The sequence below is a fragment of the Vanessa atalanta genome, chromosome 16 (assembly GCF_905147765.1).
Source record: "Vanessa atalanta chromosome 16, ilVanAtal1.2, whole genome shotgun sequence".
In the NCBI taxonomy this organism is placed as follows: Eukaryota; Metazoa; Arthropoda; class Insecta; order Lepidoptera; family Nymphalidae; genus Vanessa; species Vanessa atalanta.
In genome coordinates, this window is record NC_061886.1 from 2,596,955 (window position 1) to 2,615,215 (window position 18,261).

At 34.2% G+C, this 18,261-nt stretch overlaps 1 protein-coding gene across 2 annotated transcripts; it reads right to left on the reverse strand.

The window, feature by feature from the left end:
* Positions 1-221: 221 nt before the first annotated feature.
* LOC125069749 (eukaryotic translation initiation factor 5A) lies at positions 222-11,894 on the reverse strand. 2 transcript variants are annotated; one of them, XM_047679316.1, is made up of 4 exons: positions 11,770-11,894; positions 9,373-9,610; positions 3,352-3,553; positions 222-303 (listed from the first exon to the last, which is right to left on the reverse strand). In XM_047679316.1, exons 2-4 carry the CDS (start codon positions 9,579-9,581, stop codon positions 232-234), a joined length of 483 nt encoding a protein of 160 aa, XP_047535272.1. In that variant the 5' UTR covers positions 9,582-9,610; positions 11,770-11,894; the 3' UTR covers positions 222-231. The 2 variants fall into 2 exon arrangements, with proteins under 2 accessions (XP_047535272.1, XP_047535273.1); XM_047679317.1 differs by having other exon boundaries at positions 11,704-11,802.
* Positions 11,895-18,261: the final 6,367 nt, after the last annotated feature.

Here is an 18,261-nt window from a genome sequence, read left to right on the forward strand (position 1 = left end):
TCCAAGCGGTCGATTGTATCGCAAGTTTCGGTTCGGGTTGAGCAGAGATCTCCTGGCGTCGATTGTCGCCGGCCGAGTGGTGCGCGGAGACGGAAGCGGACGTCGACGGACCGGCGTCGAACGATCATATTTTACGTTAAATTATACATAATATTATGTTTTACATTTATGTAAGTTGTTGATTGTAAAAAAATTATATGTTTGTTATATCCCTATAAATGCTGAGTTGGTTTATTTGTCGAGAGCCGTGTTTGCCTTCACTGCGATCACACACTCCTCGCCGCAGGACTTCAGCACGGTGCACTGGAACAACAAAATACAGTATTGTAAAAATCTTATAACATTTAGTAAATTACATATTATAGCATCAGATTAATTATTATTTAACTGAGAAATAGTCATAATACAAGGTCATTATATTTTATTTTGACCTGTATACATTTATATAAGTGTTCAAAGTAATAAATTATTAAGTAAACTTAAACAAGAGTTAATCCTGATAAGAACAATTTAAAGATGAGCTAAAATTTAAATAAAAAAAAAATGTTTTAATAACATCAATCATTGTTATCAATACATTTATATTTATTGATAACTTGAAGAAACTATTAAGCATACAAGAAAAATTTCAATAATTATTATTATATATAAAGGATATATAGATTATATAGAAGGAAGAATTACACACTCGGAGATGAACGAATTATATCTTTACACAATTCAATTTAATATTCTAATATAAAATTTATGCATGGTTACTGGTACATGGTACTACACATGAGAAACGTCTTGTTTTGTTTACAGATAGTAGAATATTGTCTAGTATTTAATATATAGTATTCACATAAGGACTCGTGAAAAAATTGAGTTTCTAATGTCGACTTAGCTGTTTTAGTCACTTCATAAGTAAAATTAAAGTAGGTATAAGTAAAAGTGGAATGTTATATTATTAATTTAAAAAAAAAATAGAGATATATTAATCAAGAACTGGTTGTATTATACATATATTGTGTAGTAAGTAACTTTACTTTGCAATACTATCATTAATTTTTAAATCAAACTTTCATTAAATAAAAAATCAGTGATTTGATATTACACGTGAACAAAACATGTTGAAATAAAAAAAATTTAATAATAGTCTGAAGTAAGACTCTTCTTTTTTTATAATTTTACACGTGGTAAAACTAAGGACACCATAACATACGCATTAATTTCGAATGAAGCGAAATGAATACATATCTTTAATCAATGAAAGTCAAATTCAGCAAACATTGGCCATGTGGACGTTGGCCAAACGATTGAGTCAAGCGATAAACATTTGACCCGTCCAAACTTTTGGGTCAAATCATTACCACATTTGGTTGGATGATATTCTTTATAAAATGATGACGAAGTTACATAATTATTTTGGCTAACCATAAGAATTATTTATACTTCAAAAAGAGCTAGAACAGCTTATTGCAATAAAGGCAACAAATAGTGAATCATTTAATTAGGTTTAAGATTTGACTACATAATAAAATACCATATAACACTATATTAACGAGAAGCCTGGATTACTTGATCTTTTTATAAATGCTTTTTTTAGTTTATTTATCACTTGGCAAAGATTTTTTAATTTTTTCATAAATTTATAACTTTTATTTTTAATACCGAAAATACGCACAGATGCTAAACCGGTGACAACGTAAATATTCAATCAATTATCTGGTAATAGTAATTAATCAAAAAATGTTCTTATTGTTGGTGTCTTGAATGTAACCTTAATTGGTAGTGTTTTAATATCGTGTATTAGTCGATTTATAAATGTATAATTATGTTGTTAACGTAGACAGGGACCTTGGTGTTGGGACTGTGAGTGTCAATTTTTAACAATAGTAAACCAATGCCCTTAATATTACCACTATATTATACCCAGTACTAAACTATTGCTCGTTTTTGGTTTAAATTATTAATAATCACGTCACTTTAAAAAAATATACAATCTAGTTAAAATTTTATAATACATGTCTTCAAAACCCATTGTCCATATAGCTAGCAATAAATACTAGCTCAGGTAAAGGACGGAATTATTATCTACGAGTTAATTTAGCACCAACATATTATTTAATATGTCAGAGACTCTACACTCGAACGAACGAACGAACGAACGAACTAGAAAGATAAAGTATTATAATAATCAGTAATGTTGAAGTGAATCGTTCGGTAGATCCAGTCCGTTCATAGGATACATGTTATTAAAGCGAGCGAGGCAATGCCGTATATTATATCTAAATTTTGAATCATATTTCCAGCTTTTGTATTTGATTATGACCAATCAGTTCAATTTGATTACAATACTATTTAAAAAAACGCATTAAAGTGGCAAATTTGAACCTTTCATATAATCTATATGAATAATCATCAAACCATTTGAAAGAACACTTGCCTCTTCTGACATTGGTTAAATAACAAAAAAAAAAAAAATAGCGTATAAAAACTATGTAACACAATATCGGCAATGCGATATAACAAAACTTGTTATTTTTTTGTATTGATTTTTTTCGACTGGTATTAGTTGTACTTGTTTTAATAGGGTGTTAACATTAAGAGTGATTTTAGTCACCCAAGAATATCCGATCGTCTCTATACAAATATTATAAATGCGAAAGTAAATCTGTGTGTGTTTGTGATATACACACACACATGCACAGTGTGTTATGCGTTCACGGACAAGCTACTGAATCGAAATTGATAAAATTTGGTATGAAGCAAGATTGAAACAAAAATTTTAATATTTCTTGTTAAGACTATCACAATAAATATTATGAAACTGATAAATATAAAATAATCTAGAACCTAATAAAAATTATAAATTAATATAAAGTATTATTAGCCAAGTACTATTATTTTTACTAAAAATGTATATTAATGTGTCTCCTAGCATAGGAATTTATTACCACCATCTTTACTATGTTTTGTTAATTTATGTGTGAGAAATATTCGTAGTATATCTAGACCGGCACATAGTGACTGATAGTTGTTTGTATATATTACACAAATAATGGCTTAACCGCTCTTAAATCTCAGAGTTCAATCGTTCTAAGAGTTTTAGACACTATTCCGCATTTAGCTAACCAGGGATTTTTTTTTTAAATATTATAGTACATATAATATATCCTGTATTATAGAGGATATTTAATATTTGATACGTAATTAAAGTTAATTTTTAACAAATACAATTGTAAGTCAGGCTTTCCTTGAGCCATCACTACTATTATGTGTTATATATTTGTGTGTATTGTGCCACGAACCGAAATTAATAGGTATAGTTACATAGGTACACTAAGTAGAATGTCTTTGTTATCTCACCAGCAACTCTTTGCCGCTGTCGAAGTCGGAGCGCAGCTGGGTGCCGAGGTCTCCGTCGGGTATCTTGAGGTCCTCGCGGAGGTCTCCGTTGTCGGCCATCAGGGTGAGGTAGCCGTCGTCCGATATGTCGGTCAGCTGGTAGTCCTCGCGCTTCACGTGGGGCACGTCCATGTTGTGGGTTGATGGACAGATATCTTCATATCTGATGAAGGTTTAAATACAGTGTGTTAAAATTTATTGAGAAGAAGATTAAGAACTAATTAAATATAATTTGATTATTTAATATTATTTTTATTAAGTAATTAATTTGGAAAGAATGATTTTAACTGAACAAATAAGACCGAAGTATTGAAAAGACATTTCGTATCAACAACAACGAAACGAAATTATTAAAGGATTAATTATCATAATTACATATTATGATTTTTGCAGATAGTATTTTGAATTATCAAAAAATAGTTTATCCTAAATAATGTACCAAACAGGGCTATGATCTTATATTTACAGCCAAATACAAACATATTTCCGAACATCATTATTATCAATAAAGACATAGAAAACAAACATAACCTATGTAATAAGTAGTTTATGTGACAGAAAAATCAATAAGAGCTCTATTTTTAAATTCATAAATAATATCGATCTTTAACGATTGCAGTTTCGTTTACACGAGGTGCAGGTCTGAATAATTTACATCGCAAAGAACTAGTTCAACATTTAACATGAATAATAAATGCCAACCTTCGTGAGACCGTTTATTAATTTCACATATGGAGTTCTTGAAGCATATCATATTAAACAATGTCACTTTTGTTTATCTCATAAATATATACATATGCATTTTGTAAATTGATTACATGTATTATGAAAATTATATTTAGAAATTTGTAAAACGAAATTAACATAAAATTATAGATCATTGAGTTTTTATCTTAGAAGAATTATGAAAACTAATTCTGACGAAAAATATAATAATGTTCTAATAGGATGATATCTCAAATTATTTTATATCAATTTAATTTCTAGCACATCAGATCTAATTTTATAAGCATATCTCAGGTACAGAGAATTGATTCATGGCACAAAAATGTATGTTACTATTAATAAAGTACAAAGTATTTGACTTTGACTGTATTAGAAGTATGTTCTTATATATTGAATCTGAATGAATTAATTAAATTTGATTTAATATGAATGTGCTCCTAAACGGTGATCCCAAAATACAGTTGTATAATGAGACGCATAGCCGGAACTGGTTGTCAATTTTCGAGTACCCTCAGCACGAAAGCGATATAAATCGCCCTCGCGACTCTATGGGCTCGTATTTTAATACTGAAAGAGTATTACGTCGAAAAACGACTATTTTACAAAAAAAAAAAAATTATTATCAAAATCTATATATATAAAGAGAGATTAATGCTTGTCTGATATGTTGAATAATATAATTAATGTGAACTTTCTCTGGTCGATTGTAAGATTTTTGTAAACCCATCAGTAAAACTGATTATATCAATAACTGGGTGTACACCCTTATCAACCATGGGTTTTTTTTTTTTTTTTTTTTTTATTGTCCGGGAGGGCAAATGACTCTGCTCCACCTGATGGTAAGTGGTAGTAGAGTCCAAACGCGACGACGGCTAGTGCAGTTGGGAAAGGTGATCTGCTCTAGCCGCCCCCGCCTTGCCGGCCCGCAAGATGCCTCTTCACGCCTCGCTTGAAGGAACCCAGGTCATAAGAGGAGGGGAATACGTGCGCTGGTAAAGAATTCCATGTTTTGGAAGTGCGACAAAGAAAAGAGTTGCCAAATTTCTTTGTACGCGATGGAATTGATGTCACAGTTAGGCGGTGACATCGAGAACCAGCACGCGTGGACTTGTGAAGGAAAGGGGAAGCAGGAATAAGGGAGAATAGTTCCTCTGAGCACTCGCCGTGACACATTCGATAGAAAGCGCTGAGTGCCGCTATCTCTCGACGCAATTGTAAAGGCTCGAGGGTGTTGGTGACCTTTACATCGCCAATAATGCGAACCGCACGTCGCTGCAACCGATCCAAGGCCTCCAGTAGGTACTTAGCGGAGCCATCCCAGAGGTGCGAGCAATATTCAACGCAGGACCGTACCTGTGTTTTATACAGCAGGAGCAGTTGAGCAGGCGTGAAAAAACGCCGCACCTTGTTCAGGACTCCGAGTTTACGTGAGGCTGTTTTTATAACAGCCTCGATGTGATCCTTTGGATTGAGGTCGCACCGAACGTCGATTCCCAGTATGGCGACTTTGCTATGTATCTCCAGCGTGGTGCCACAGAGGGAAGGAGGAGGGGAAAATGGTGACTTTTTCGCTGTGAGAGCGCACACCTGAGTTTTCTTGGCGTTAAACTCAACAAGATTGTCAGAGCCCCATTTGGCGATGAGTCCTAACGTCCTATCGAGCTCAACAACAAGATCCCTCCGTCTCTCCTCAGTTTCCGCCCGTCCAGCCGCTGCGCGTCCGTGGTATCCCCCGTGCACCGTACTGTCATCTGCATAGCAATGTATGTTCCCAAGAGAGAGCATATCATTGATATGCAGAAGAAAGAGCGTGGGGGATATCACAGACCCCTGGGGGACTCCAGCATTCACTACATGGGATTTTGAAGCGCAACCATCAACTAGAACGCGAAGGCTGCGCTTGTGTAGGAAGCTAGCAATCCAGGTGCAGAGCTGAACCGGCAGACCGTATGCCGGCAGCTTGGAGAGAAGACTTCTGTGCCAGACTCTGTCGAAAGCCTTGGAGATATCGAGGCTGACGGCCAACGACTCTCCACGCTTATCGATAGCTTCACCCCAGAGGTGTGTTACGTACGCTAGAAGATCACCTGTGGACCGTTTTGGTCGAAACCCGTACTGACGATCATTAATTAGACAATGATCTTCTAGGTAATGGATCAGTTGGTTGTTTAAGATCCGTTCCATCACCTTACAAAGAACTGAAGTGATAGCTATTGGCCGATAATTTGCCGGGTCAGATCGATCCCCTTTTTTGGGAACCGCTTGCACATTAGCTTCTCTCCAAGAATCCGGCACACATCCTGTAGGAAGAGACAGCTGGAACAGGCGCGTTAACACAGGAGACAGCTCCGCTGCACACTTCATCAGCACTATGGCTGGTATTCCATCGGGACCGCTAGCTTTCCGCACATCAAGTGATTGTAGCTCTGCACGTACATCACGTTGCCTGATTTTGATGTCAGGCATCGTGTAGCCACATGAAGGAATTGTTGGTGGCAGCGCACTACAATCATTGATTACGGAATTATCCGCAAAGAGTTTTGCCAGAAGATCAGCTTTCTCCTGCGGACTGTGAGCTAGCGATCCGTCCGGATACCTGAGCGGTGGCAGCGAAGGTTGACAGAAATTGCTTTGCACAGATTTGGTCAGACGCCAGAAGCTACGGGAGCCTCTAGGTTGTGAAATAAGGTCATGGCCAAACCGCGCAATGCGCTGTGCATCCGCTCTTGTGTATGCCTTCCTACAAGACTTGGAAGTTTTATTGTAGGTTGCTTTCAGTGAGTCAATGTTAGATGCCCCACTAACGCAGCCATTGATCCACGCGCGATAAGCCGCCTGCTTAGAAGACACAGCATCGGCACATTCGCGAGTGAACCAACGGTTACGCGTACCCTTACTGGCGAGGTCTGAGTTAGGAATGTAGTATTCCATCCCCAACAGGATCTCACCAGCAATAGCAGCGGCGCTAGCTGTCGGGTCATTCTCACTGAAGCAACGCTCCTTCCAAGGGACTGACGCATAGTAATCGCGCAAACCGTCCCAATCTGCCGACTTATAGTGCCAAATGCGACGTTTGCTTACCGTTGGTGGCGGCAGCTTGGCCTGTGGCACTTTGGTAGATATCAGGCAGTGATCCGAAGAACCAAGTGGAGCCCGAACCTCAACCTGATATTCCACCGGGTGGCTAGTCAGCAGAAGGTCCAGTAGGGAAGGCGCTTGCCCGTCAATGTCTGGGATCCTGGTGGGCTGATCAACCAACTGGGTCAAGTCATGCGTGAGAGCGAAAGCATGGGCAGTCCTTCCCGCATGGTCAGTTTTGGAGGACTTCAACCATGATTCATGGTGAGCGTTAAAGTCCCCCAAAAACACCAGTTCCGCGTTAGGAAACTGCTCTTGCGCAGCATCTGCCACCCGACTAAGATGGTCAAATAGTCGGCTTGTCTCCAAGTCACCATTGTGGGATCTGTAGAGGCACACGTAGACCCGACTCTGACGAACCAAGTCCACACGTACCACTAACAGGGAGAAGGAAGGGTCCTCCAAGCAGCGCAGACGGTGACAACAAACATCCGTCCTGACGAACAAGCATACTCCGGCTTTCGCTTTGAAGGATTCTTCAAGCATGTAGCCGGGATAATTAAGGTAGCTGGTATCGACAGGACGGAGTATTTGAGTCTCCGTCAGAAACAACATTGCTGGCCGTGCTGTCTCGAGATGGTGGTGGACAGCATTGAGGTTAGCGTGGAGTCCACGGATGTTAACGAACTCAACCTCAAACAGCGTGGGAATGGTGGGGGTGTGCACCGCTGTACGACCGTCATTTCTTTTATGCACTGTCATGGATAGGGGGAAAAAAGAGGAAGAGACGTGAAGCGAGCGATGCGTTGCCACGATAAGGACGGTCAAAGTGTGGAGCTGTGTTTCCCCAATAAGTTGCCAGAAGAGAAAATAAACTGACCCGCCGGGCGGAAGGGCCCCCGAACCCTCCCGGTAGTGGCCGCCGGGACCCCACCGTCCGGTCACCAACCGGCACGACGGTCCACACCGGGATTATGCGTGGCCTGGTGGGGCAGCCTCGCGAGCTGGTTAGGAACGCTTGGGCCCCTGTACTCTGCCACGGGCGGCCAGCGGAACAACCGTTTCTACGGGTCTCCCTGACCGGCGGGTCAATATACTTTCCTCCAGCATTGGTTCAACAGCAACATCCACCGGACCAACACTTATCGCGACAATGCGCGCTCGGGCACTGGCTGTACGCCGGCTGATCTCGAAACGCGGCTGCAAGCAGCCACTTCACGAGTGTTTCACCATGCGTACGGTGGTAACAAGCCAGGCGGATGATTAACATCCTACCACCATAGACTTTAAATACTTTATTAAAGTATTTTGTGATAAGTTATTTATCTTGTCTATAATGAATAATTAGGTGTAACACATACCTAATTCTCATTTAAATTATTTTTATTACTTTAAAAAATTTAATTTCCATTCAAAGAACCAAATTAGTAAAACTTAGTTTTTATTTAAATGAAATATATTTACACTAATTAATTTTATACAGTCATATATGTTCTATTCAAATAAATAAACATGCATTCTTAAAGAAAGTCAACCTCAAGACAGGTTGACCTCTGAAATGTAATAGGATGCATATTTAATAAAGGTCAAGTTCATTTGTCACTATGAAAATATTCTTTATTTAAATAGACTAAAAAGAAATGTTGACTCAGCAATTTAGAATGGTCACGTTACAGTATTAAATTAAACATACATCCAATGGAAATGTAGATTATATCAAAAATAAAAAACAACAAGCTTAGTAGATACTCTTTTTGACGAATTTAGTGATATGTTAAATAAGTAAAATAATACTAACGCAATTTTTTTTTCTCATATATTAATGTAAGAAAAAGTTTTCTTAAAATTAGCTTACATAGTCTATTAATATATTAACATTAAGTAAAAATTTACTAAAACATACAATTATAAATATGTTGATTGAAAATAGTAACTACTGCCATTCCTCTTCTCGTTAGAATCTACATTTCAAACTGGTCTTAGATTTTAATTTCATTTAACTTAAAATTATAAAGTAGTAGTACTATCCTCTTTGAAGAAAGTTTATTTTTGATTTTGGTAACCATTATTGTTTTAGACCTATACTTTTTATGAACTCAACTGTCTTAAATTTCAGAATCATAATTAAAATATTATGATGGATTGGTATGATTTAACAAGAAATAATGATGTACTCACTTCTTTCCATTGAATATATCAATTCCCACAAGATGGACTTTAGCATGTCCGTGTTTGCCTGTCTTCGATGTGGACATTTCAACGATTTTGCATGGACGTCCCTTCAGCATCACGAAACCGTTCTTGCGGAGGGCCGAACATTGCATGGGGAAGGTCGCGGAGGCGCCGGAGTCCCCGGTCTCGAAGTGTGTGTCTTCGATGTCACCCATGTTGTGTGCGGTGCTTTAAATACGTGGATCTGGGAAAATTCATTTGATCTTATTACTTTTAGTTAATATTACAAATATATTTATTTATTTATATATATATATATAAATATATTATATATATAAGGAAGCCTATAAAGACTAAATTTACAAAACAACAGTAACCAGTGTGAACATGTATATTATGTTATGTATGTATGTTAATAAATTGTATTTATATTTAAATAATAAGACTGACGCATTTTGATAACAATTTGCAAAATAATTACTTAAATAACTTTGAATAAAGTTGAACACAAAGATTTAAAATGAAATGACACATCTTAATATTATAATTGTAAAGAAAATATTGTATTCCTGGACGGTGATCCCATAACACAGTTGTGAAATGAGACGCATAGTCGGAATTGGTATATAATTTCTGAGTACCCGCAGCACAATAACAGTATAATTTAACTACCATTGCGACTCTATGGGCTCAAGTTTTGGAAATGGAAATATCAAAAAATCTTCAGTTTAACTTTAGATACATGATAAATTAAATGTCTGACTATGTATAAATTTATAATTACTTAAAGAAAATAAGAAATCCTAAACTTATTACAAGCAGTGCAGAAGTCAAATACCCTTGGCAGAAGCCTCTAATTGATAAACAATGCTATTAACCGTGGAACATGACACAAGTGATCTGACAAAATTAGCACAGTTCATTGACCTCCAATGTCAATGAACCTTACCATGAGGTTTGAAAGTGTCAAAAAAATTTTACGAACAGAAAAAATCCTAAAATTTCATTAGGAAGGAATTGTATGTGTTGCTTTGAAATAACAAAATTTATATGAACGCTTCTTACACCCTTATTGATTGTAAGAGATTATATAAATATTAAGTAGTAATTATTCTCCATATGTTACATTGTATGCTTGAAATAAAAGTATGCCTTACTAATTAATTCGTTTTTATCTTAGCTAGAGTTCAAGGATTAATGCAATTACAAAGAGATAACTTAAAATATGGCTTAGGATTTTTGGTGTGCAAATTCTATTGTTCATTATTAATTAATAAAGACCACAGATTATATTCAAAAGAAATTCTGATTAAAAATGAAATTTTAAATATATTTTACCTCAATACTATTTAAAACAAAAAAAGAACTGTTTTCAAATATCACAAAGAAAAGTGTATGGTGATTTCATATATATCAACACACCTAACCACATTGCATTTTTCTATAGATGGCATATTGATTAAAATTTGATCACATTTTTACATGAACTTGCATATTCAGCACAGATAATAATTAACAGAGCAGAGTGAATCACAGATTCTTTAAAAAATATTGAAAACGGATTATTCTTTCCACAACGTGACTTCAGTGAAAGAAACGATTTTTAATTATATTAAAAAATAATTTAAGACATGACTCATGATAATTCTTACAAATTTATGTAATTGTATAAAATATGAGATACTGCAAAGCGATATAATTTGGTACATCGAAAAAATGTGCTATACACTTTACACACAATTTGTATTAATGAAAAGCATAAAAAATACGCACTTGTAAATAAAAAATCACAAAAGCCTTTTAGACAATAACTAGTCACGCCTGTCTTCGTTATCTAGACAGTAGACATATGAAAATACTACCTATGCAGTACGAAAATTCAGGCGACCTAACCCCACCTAGCGCTTTATAGCGAAAACCTAAACCTTTATACAAAAATGGGAATAGTCAATATTATGTATGCAATAACTTCGAAATTGTGGAAAAGCGGATTAAAAATTGCACTTTTAATTTATATCTATGACACCGTGTGGTATGCGAGCGAACATGTGCCTTTTTCAAAAGGACATCTTGATCGTGTCTTCGCAAATCTACACTGTTTTATTTAAAATACGAAAAAACTGTAACGACTCTACACACAACAAAGAAACATTTCATTTATAAGAGTTACAATAAATGTCATCTTTTGTAAGCAATACTAATATCATAAAAGAAAAATAGCAATTTTGACAAACGTGCCGGCGCCGCGTTATAACTTATCTTCTAATTTTACACATAAATCACACTGTTACATTGCGCTGATTTCACAAATTTATATTCACTATAGAAAATACTTACAAAAACAATTATTAAGACTATTGAAAGCAGTTACACGATAAAACTAAGATATTTATCGACACTCACATGTGACCGACGGGTTCTTCAACCGAAAGGTCAATTTGCGCCTGCGTAGCACCTTCATCACTCACTTCCTGTCGCGGGGTTCGCAGTCAAGCCAAATGGCTGCCTCTTAATGGCGCGAAATATGAGTTCTGAAATCAAAATAGGTCTTTAAATAAACTACTTCGCAACAGGACTTACGGATTTAATTAAAATTCGATTTTAGGTATAAAAATTAAGAAAGAATGATATATATATATGAAAAGAAACAATAATATACATTATTTTCTTTTGTGATCATACGTACTGTTTTACCGACAGCAGTTTGTGTAGCAATTTTTAGAGATGGCAGCACGAGCACATTGGTTGACGCGTACTTAACTTCCACATATTGATATATTTACAGATAAAATAAAATTATCTCATTTGATCTATCAGATTTTCATTTTGCACCAAAACAAAATAAATCTCTTAAATATTATACATATGGTATAAAATCGTATTAATAGTCGAAATACTTAAACTTAATTATTGGAAAAAGTATTTTTACTATCTGTTTTTATAAGTTTGTATTATTAGTTTTAGGTAGATGGTGTTGTTAGCTATTAAATGTTTGAATTTAAAATTACTTCTCAATGTAGTGTATAGTTTTTGGTTTCTTTAGTTCTGAGTTTATTCATATTTAGCTGTTCTCATTGGCTCTTTGGTGTCCATATTACGGTCCCTACATCTTAATGTCAAATTTTATTTCAATCTATCTTAAGTACTATGTCGCGATGCGGTAACAAACAAATACCTAGTGGCGGCTTCAGAAGCTAAATACCGAAATTTCTAAATTTCAAATATGATGAACTTTCCTACAAACTTTCAACCTATTTTTTTAAATATTTTTCTTAACTCAATTAACACGAGTGTAAATACTGATTTTCATATTTTATACATTAGAAATGATGAATCTCCATATTCATTTTTTTATTTGGAGATATATTTTAAGAAATCCTCTCTTAGTGCTCACTTATCTCTACGTAGTTATAAACGAAGTTTCTTCCCACAGTTAATACGTTGAGATCTTATAAACTTCGTAAAATTTTAATGAGGTTTTTATCAATAAACAGAGGCAGAAAAACCTATGATTTAAACTTATGTACAGTTAGTAGTTGTTAATGTAAGTAACAGTGGTTAGTTTTCCATAAGGAATTTCTTTGCCTAATTAGACTATTACCTACATTATTTTAAAATTTTTTTCAGTCGATATATGTATGTTATTTCAGTAAACATTTATGCGACTTGGGTTTCTAAAATAATAAAATAATGATTAAAAAAAAAACATTTTTTCAAAGAGCAACACCGGTGACGTAAATATAAATAAAATATAGGTACAGATACTCTTACTGTCTATCACCGCTAAACATGAGATGAGAACACATTTTTTTCACACACACCAAGTTTGAACACATTATTATTGTTGAGATTGACTTCCAATGTTAGGTACATTATATCATTTTAGATGTTTATAATAAAATTTTATGTGTTTAATTTAAAATTATAAAGATAATTAATGATCGATAAGAAGTTTTAAATGATTGCGTATTGAAAAACAAATATTTAAGATTAGCTTATGAAGATATATGTAATTTAATTTCCAGTTACTAGAAACGATTCTTTCTTAATGCTGGTAGAATTGTCTACGAACCGTAAAATGCTCCAATAAAAACGTTTCATGAGTACCTAATTATTATATTTAATTAATGTCATCAAAAATTGAAAAAGCTGTTTTTCAACATGTACAGCGTGTAAATATTTCCACTGCTGGCCTAAGGCCTCCTCTCCCCATTGAAGAGAAGATTAGGAGCATATTCCACCACGCTGCTCTAGTGTGGGTTGGTAGATTCATTTGTGGCAGAATTTCGTTGAAATTAGACACATGCAAGTTTCTTCACATTGTTTTCCTTCATCGCCGAGTGGTGATTCCCTAGGCTTGAACCCGCAATCATCAGGTAATATGTACGCGTCCTAACAACTGGGCCATCTCACAGTGGACATGAATTAAAAAAAAGAACGTTTTTGTTTCATTTTCTTTGGGTTTTGCTTACTTACTTGCATCCCATTTCTTTATAAAAGAGAGTTATAAACATATCGTGTTTACTTAAAACTTAACAAACATATACTTAAATAAATTTAAAACACTCATTTACAATAACATAATAAATATAATGATATCGAAATATTAATTGATACAACATAAAATTACAAAATAATGCAGATGAACATTGAATTATTAGGGCAAATCGGGTCGTAATGATCCATGCAATTCAAGACAAAAATATCTAACATTACGAAGACCGCAAGGGTTTAAAAGCTTTCTTTAATAAATCACTAGAAGCAAGCCCTTCGGTGTGGGGGTGCGGACAAAGGATATACAATTACGCAACACTGATGTAGTTATTATGGAGCGATTAGGCATTGCGCCGAGTCATTCGTCTGTCATTATTTTTCACCAATGTAATACTTTCGTTAGTAAAACAGTTAGATTTATTTTATAGAATTCGAAAGACTTTATGAAATAAAATATGGTCTTAAAAGATTATCTACAAAATATAAAAAAAAGCTGTATGTTGTATCAGTGTCTCGGTAGGTACGTGATTTTTTTTTATATCGTCATTTACGTACACTTTTGTGATAGCAACGATTCTGTATGTGATGTTTTAAATTAAATGTTTTAAGGTGGAGCACGTATTAATCAAGATTTTTAGAAAAAGGGTCTTGCTGTCAGATATAAAACTCTTGCTCACTTAAAAAAAATAAAATAAATTAAGCATGTTTTATAAAAATAGGTTCTCTTAAAAGGAGTTACTGTTAGGTAGTTAACTTATTTTAGAGTCATTAGTAAGCGTAGTGGCGGCAAGTACATACATATATAGCTATTTTGAACTGTATCTCGCGGGTATTTATTTCTAAATAGCTTCTTAGCCTCTTGTTTAAGTCTGTAAATAAAAAAATATACAAACTTATATTAATTATTGTTTTTTGTAACAGGGGTTACTGTAAGTATTAAGGGACCGCGTCGGATTCCAATATACTTACCACAGGGCACGATGTTTTGTACCATCGCAAGAAAAAAAAAAATCGTAAGAGGAAGATAGCAGGAAATGAAAATGCAATTGACATTATCAAAGTTAATGTTAATAAAGTAAATTCTCGATATATTTTTTCCGCTTGGAGCCATTAATAGACATGACCATTTCAGGATCAGGTATATTATAAAATCTTTCTAAAAAAATAAAATTCGTTCACGTGTTGTTTATTCGATCGATTTCAACCAATCTCTGCTGTTAATGTTGCCATTATTATTATAACTATTATTTATATAATTATTTCTATAATAAGATTCCACAGTTATTTTAAACTTGGACAATTAAAATCTTTGACATTAAAAAAAAATTAAAATCTATTTTCAAAAACACATTGATAAATAATAAGATAAGGCAAATTACACAATAGGTACAAGATTATATTAACGATAATATAGCATTAATTTATATTAGTTGATTTTAAGACAGGATATACTCAGGTATGAATGTAATTTTTATTGTACTCTGTAATATAAAAATTGGAAAAGTGTAACTATTGAGTGCCTTGCTAGTTCTTGTAGATAATCTACTTTATGTACCGGTGCGGCGGTAGATTTACATTTAATACAACACTGTTAAGTACATGACGATTTTAAAATGCTTTTATGAGACTACATACTTCAATATATCATACATACTTAAATATATATATTCAATATATCATTACATAGTACTTATAAAACAAAGTCGCTCATCGCTGTCTGTCTCTATGTATGCTTAGATCTTTAAAATTAGACAACGGATTTCGATTCGGATTTTTTTAATAGATAGGTTAAATCAAGAGGAAGGTTCATAAGTACAATACAAGCATAATATAGTAGAGAAACTGATAATTTTAGAAGACTCTGAAAAACAGAGTTGAAGTGTTTTGTACACCTTAAAGTCTTCAACAAAGTCCGAGATGGTATCTGTCTATTTCTCAGGGATGGGTATCCCTGAGAAATACGCGTCCTAACGTGGTTAAAAAAAAAAGGGATTTTTTATCCTTTACTTTTAGATATATATAGATAATTTAGTATCTCCGTGCGAAGCCGGGGCGGGTCGCTAGTATTTAAATATTTTGATTTTGATTAGTACCATACTATATAATATGAAGCCTTCTCTTTAATAAATAGATTAAAGAAGCATTGCAAGGGATGCGGATATTATTGTAACCACCACCATACCTACCAATATATTTTAATAATATTGACCGTCGCGATTATGTTGAAACTGAAAAATCAAATAACCTTATCTCTTGAGAATGTTAGTATATATGTAAAGAAAAAAATGTATTTTTCTTTAATTTGAATTCCGCGCATCAACACTCATCGAACGCGCAGTAACATGACAACTAAATTTTGTTAGCCATGAAAAATATTATCAATCTCGTGATTGTGAAACTGAAAAGTAAAGTATAAAGTATCTTGTGATTTAGGAACAGACATTGTTAATAAATAAACATTAAATGTCGTTTCTCTTTTTACAGGTGCATAAATATTATTTTTGTAAAAAATGCGTAGGTAAATACAAACTTTTATTTTATTCTTATTTATTGTAAAATTAAACAAATAAATCTCTTTTTACAGAGAAACTCAATTGTGTTTCATTATCTGCGTCGTCCTAATAAAAAGAATACTAGAAAAAATCTTATAGGTATATATTAATTTAACATTAGTTAATACACTATGCAATGTTCTTATTTTTAAGTTTACCTCGTTTAAAAGCACAGAGATACTCTCGTGAGAGCTTACAATCTGAGAGAAATATCTACGGATATTTTTTAAATATTCCTTTATTATTAAATATGATTATGTTTTATGATTTCTCTCCAAATAATTGATATCTACATTGAGATAAGAATACATTTTAATAATATTTTCTGATCGTTTTTGCCTATGGATTTTTAATAATTGTCACGCTGTTAATGGAATATAGTTATTCTAAAAAAAACACATTTTATTCCGCAAAATAAAGGGACAACCGTAAAATAGAATACAAACATTTATATATAGAGAACTAGTTGTCGTCCGCGGCTTAGCTCTCGATTTAGAGGTTGGTCATCAAGTTTGATGTATAAAAAAGTAATGTATCTTCTTCCTTCAAGCAATTTCAAGCATGTTTATGTAATACAAAATTTCATCAAATCAGTTAAGCGATTTTGCCTTGAAAGCATCTCAGACAGACAGACAGAGTTACTTTTGCATTTATAATATTAGTAGGTATAACAAGTAAAATGTTAAAAATAAAACTGTAATACATACTGTTCCTAAATTTGTTCTTTTAAAAAATCTATTACAAGTGAATTGATTCGTATTAGAGCAGTGTGATGTGATGCTGGTGGACCAAATAAGCTATGAGCTTTCACCTCAAGAGGAGAGCAGGCCCTAGCCTAGCAGTGCGACCAGTGGCGTAGTTAGGTGGGTTAGGGCCCCGGTGCATAGAAAAAGAATCGGGCCCTCGCCCCCTCTTTAACGTATATTGGCATTTAAAATTATAGATAGTAATAAGAATAGGATACAGGATACAGTGAGTTGAACATATCATTAGTAAATTAAATCCATACTTCATCTCTATTCAAAGCTCTTTTCATAGCTTAGGTTAGAGGGCCGCCAGAGCTCAGGGGCCCTGGTGCACTGCACCACCTGGTCCTACGATAGCTACGCCACTGAGTGCGACATTAACAACCTATAACTTTACTGTGGCACATCATTGGTAATTTGACGGTTAAGGTATCTTTATCTATTAATTTTCGGACTGTCTATTACTGTTGGTTCTAATGGCCATTACAGCGTCACCGGGCGGAGATGATCATACATCTCATATATCTCATGAAAGACTACTCAACTGTGCAGGACATGTCAAAGTGCACGAAAACTACTATAACATGGCCGTGAAGTTGGCCAGACTTCGTTAAGGATGGGCACCGTGGCCAAAATTGGTTATGTTGTCACCATAATTGAAGTAATTTTCAATTTATGTTTTTGTCCCAATTGCTATTGTAACACTTGGACTTTCGAACAGTAGAGCAAGAAGTTTAATTAAATATTAAAAGTATAACATCTCGCCTTATAAACTCCACTGGTGACAGGAGGGCTGGTTCGTTTTTTTGCACAGATCGCAGTTGCGATTCAATGTTGAAATGCTGCTAATATTGTTAGCAGTGTTTCCCCGCAGTCTTAATTTATACAGTAAGTATTTTTAATTCATAGTATACACTTAAGTAGTTAATGTCAATACCTAATTGTTTTTTAAATAAAGATTTCTATGTTGTATTCCTTTTTTTGAAAAATAAAAAATGATCTGTTCTTGCGATGGTATTCACTATTATCGGTCTTATCTGTTATTAAAAGTGTAACAAATATCATTTCAACTCTATAACTAAAAATCATAAACATACGGTAGT

Excerpts from the sequence above, each read along its gene's own strand:
- LOC125069749 (XM_047679316.1), bottom strand. The coding sequence starts at position 9,581 with ATGGGTGACATCGAAGACACACACTTCGAGACCGGGGACTCCGGCGCC. Across the intron at positions 3,554-9,372 it reads GATATATTCAATGGAAAGAA|ATATGAAGATATCTGTCCAT; the intron begins GTGAGTACATCA and ends AACCTTCATCAG. Across the intron at positions 304-3,351 it reads ACAGCGGCAAAGAGTTGCTG|TGCACCGTGCTGAAGTCCTG; the intron begins GTGAGATAACAA and ends TTGTTGTTCCAG.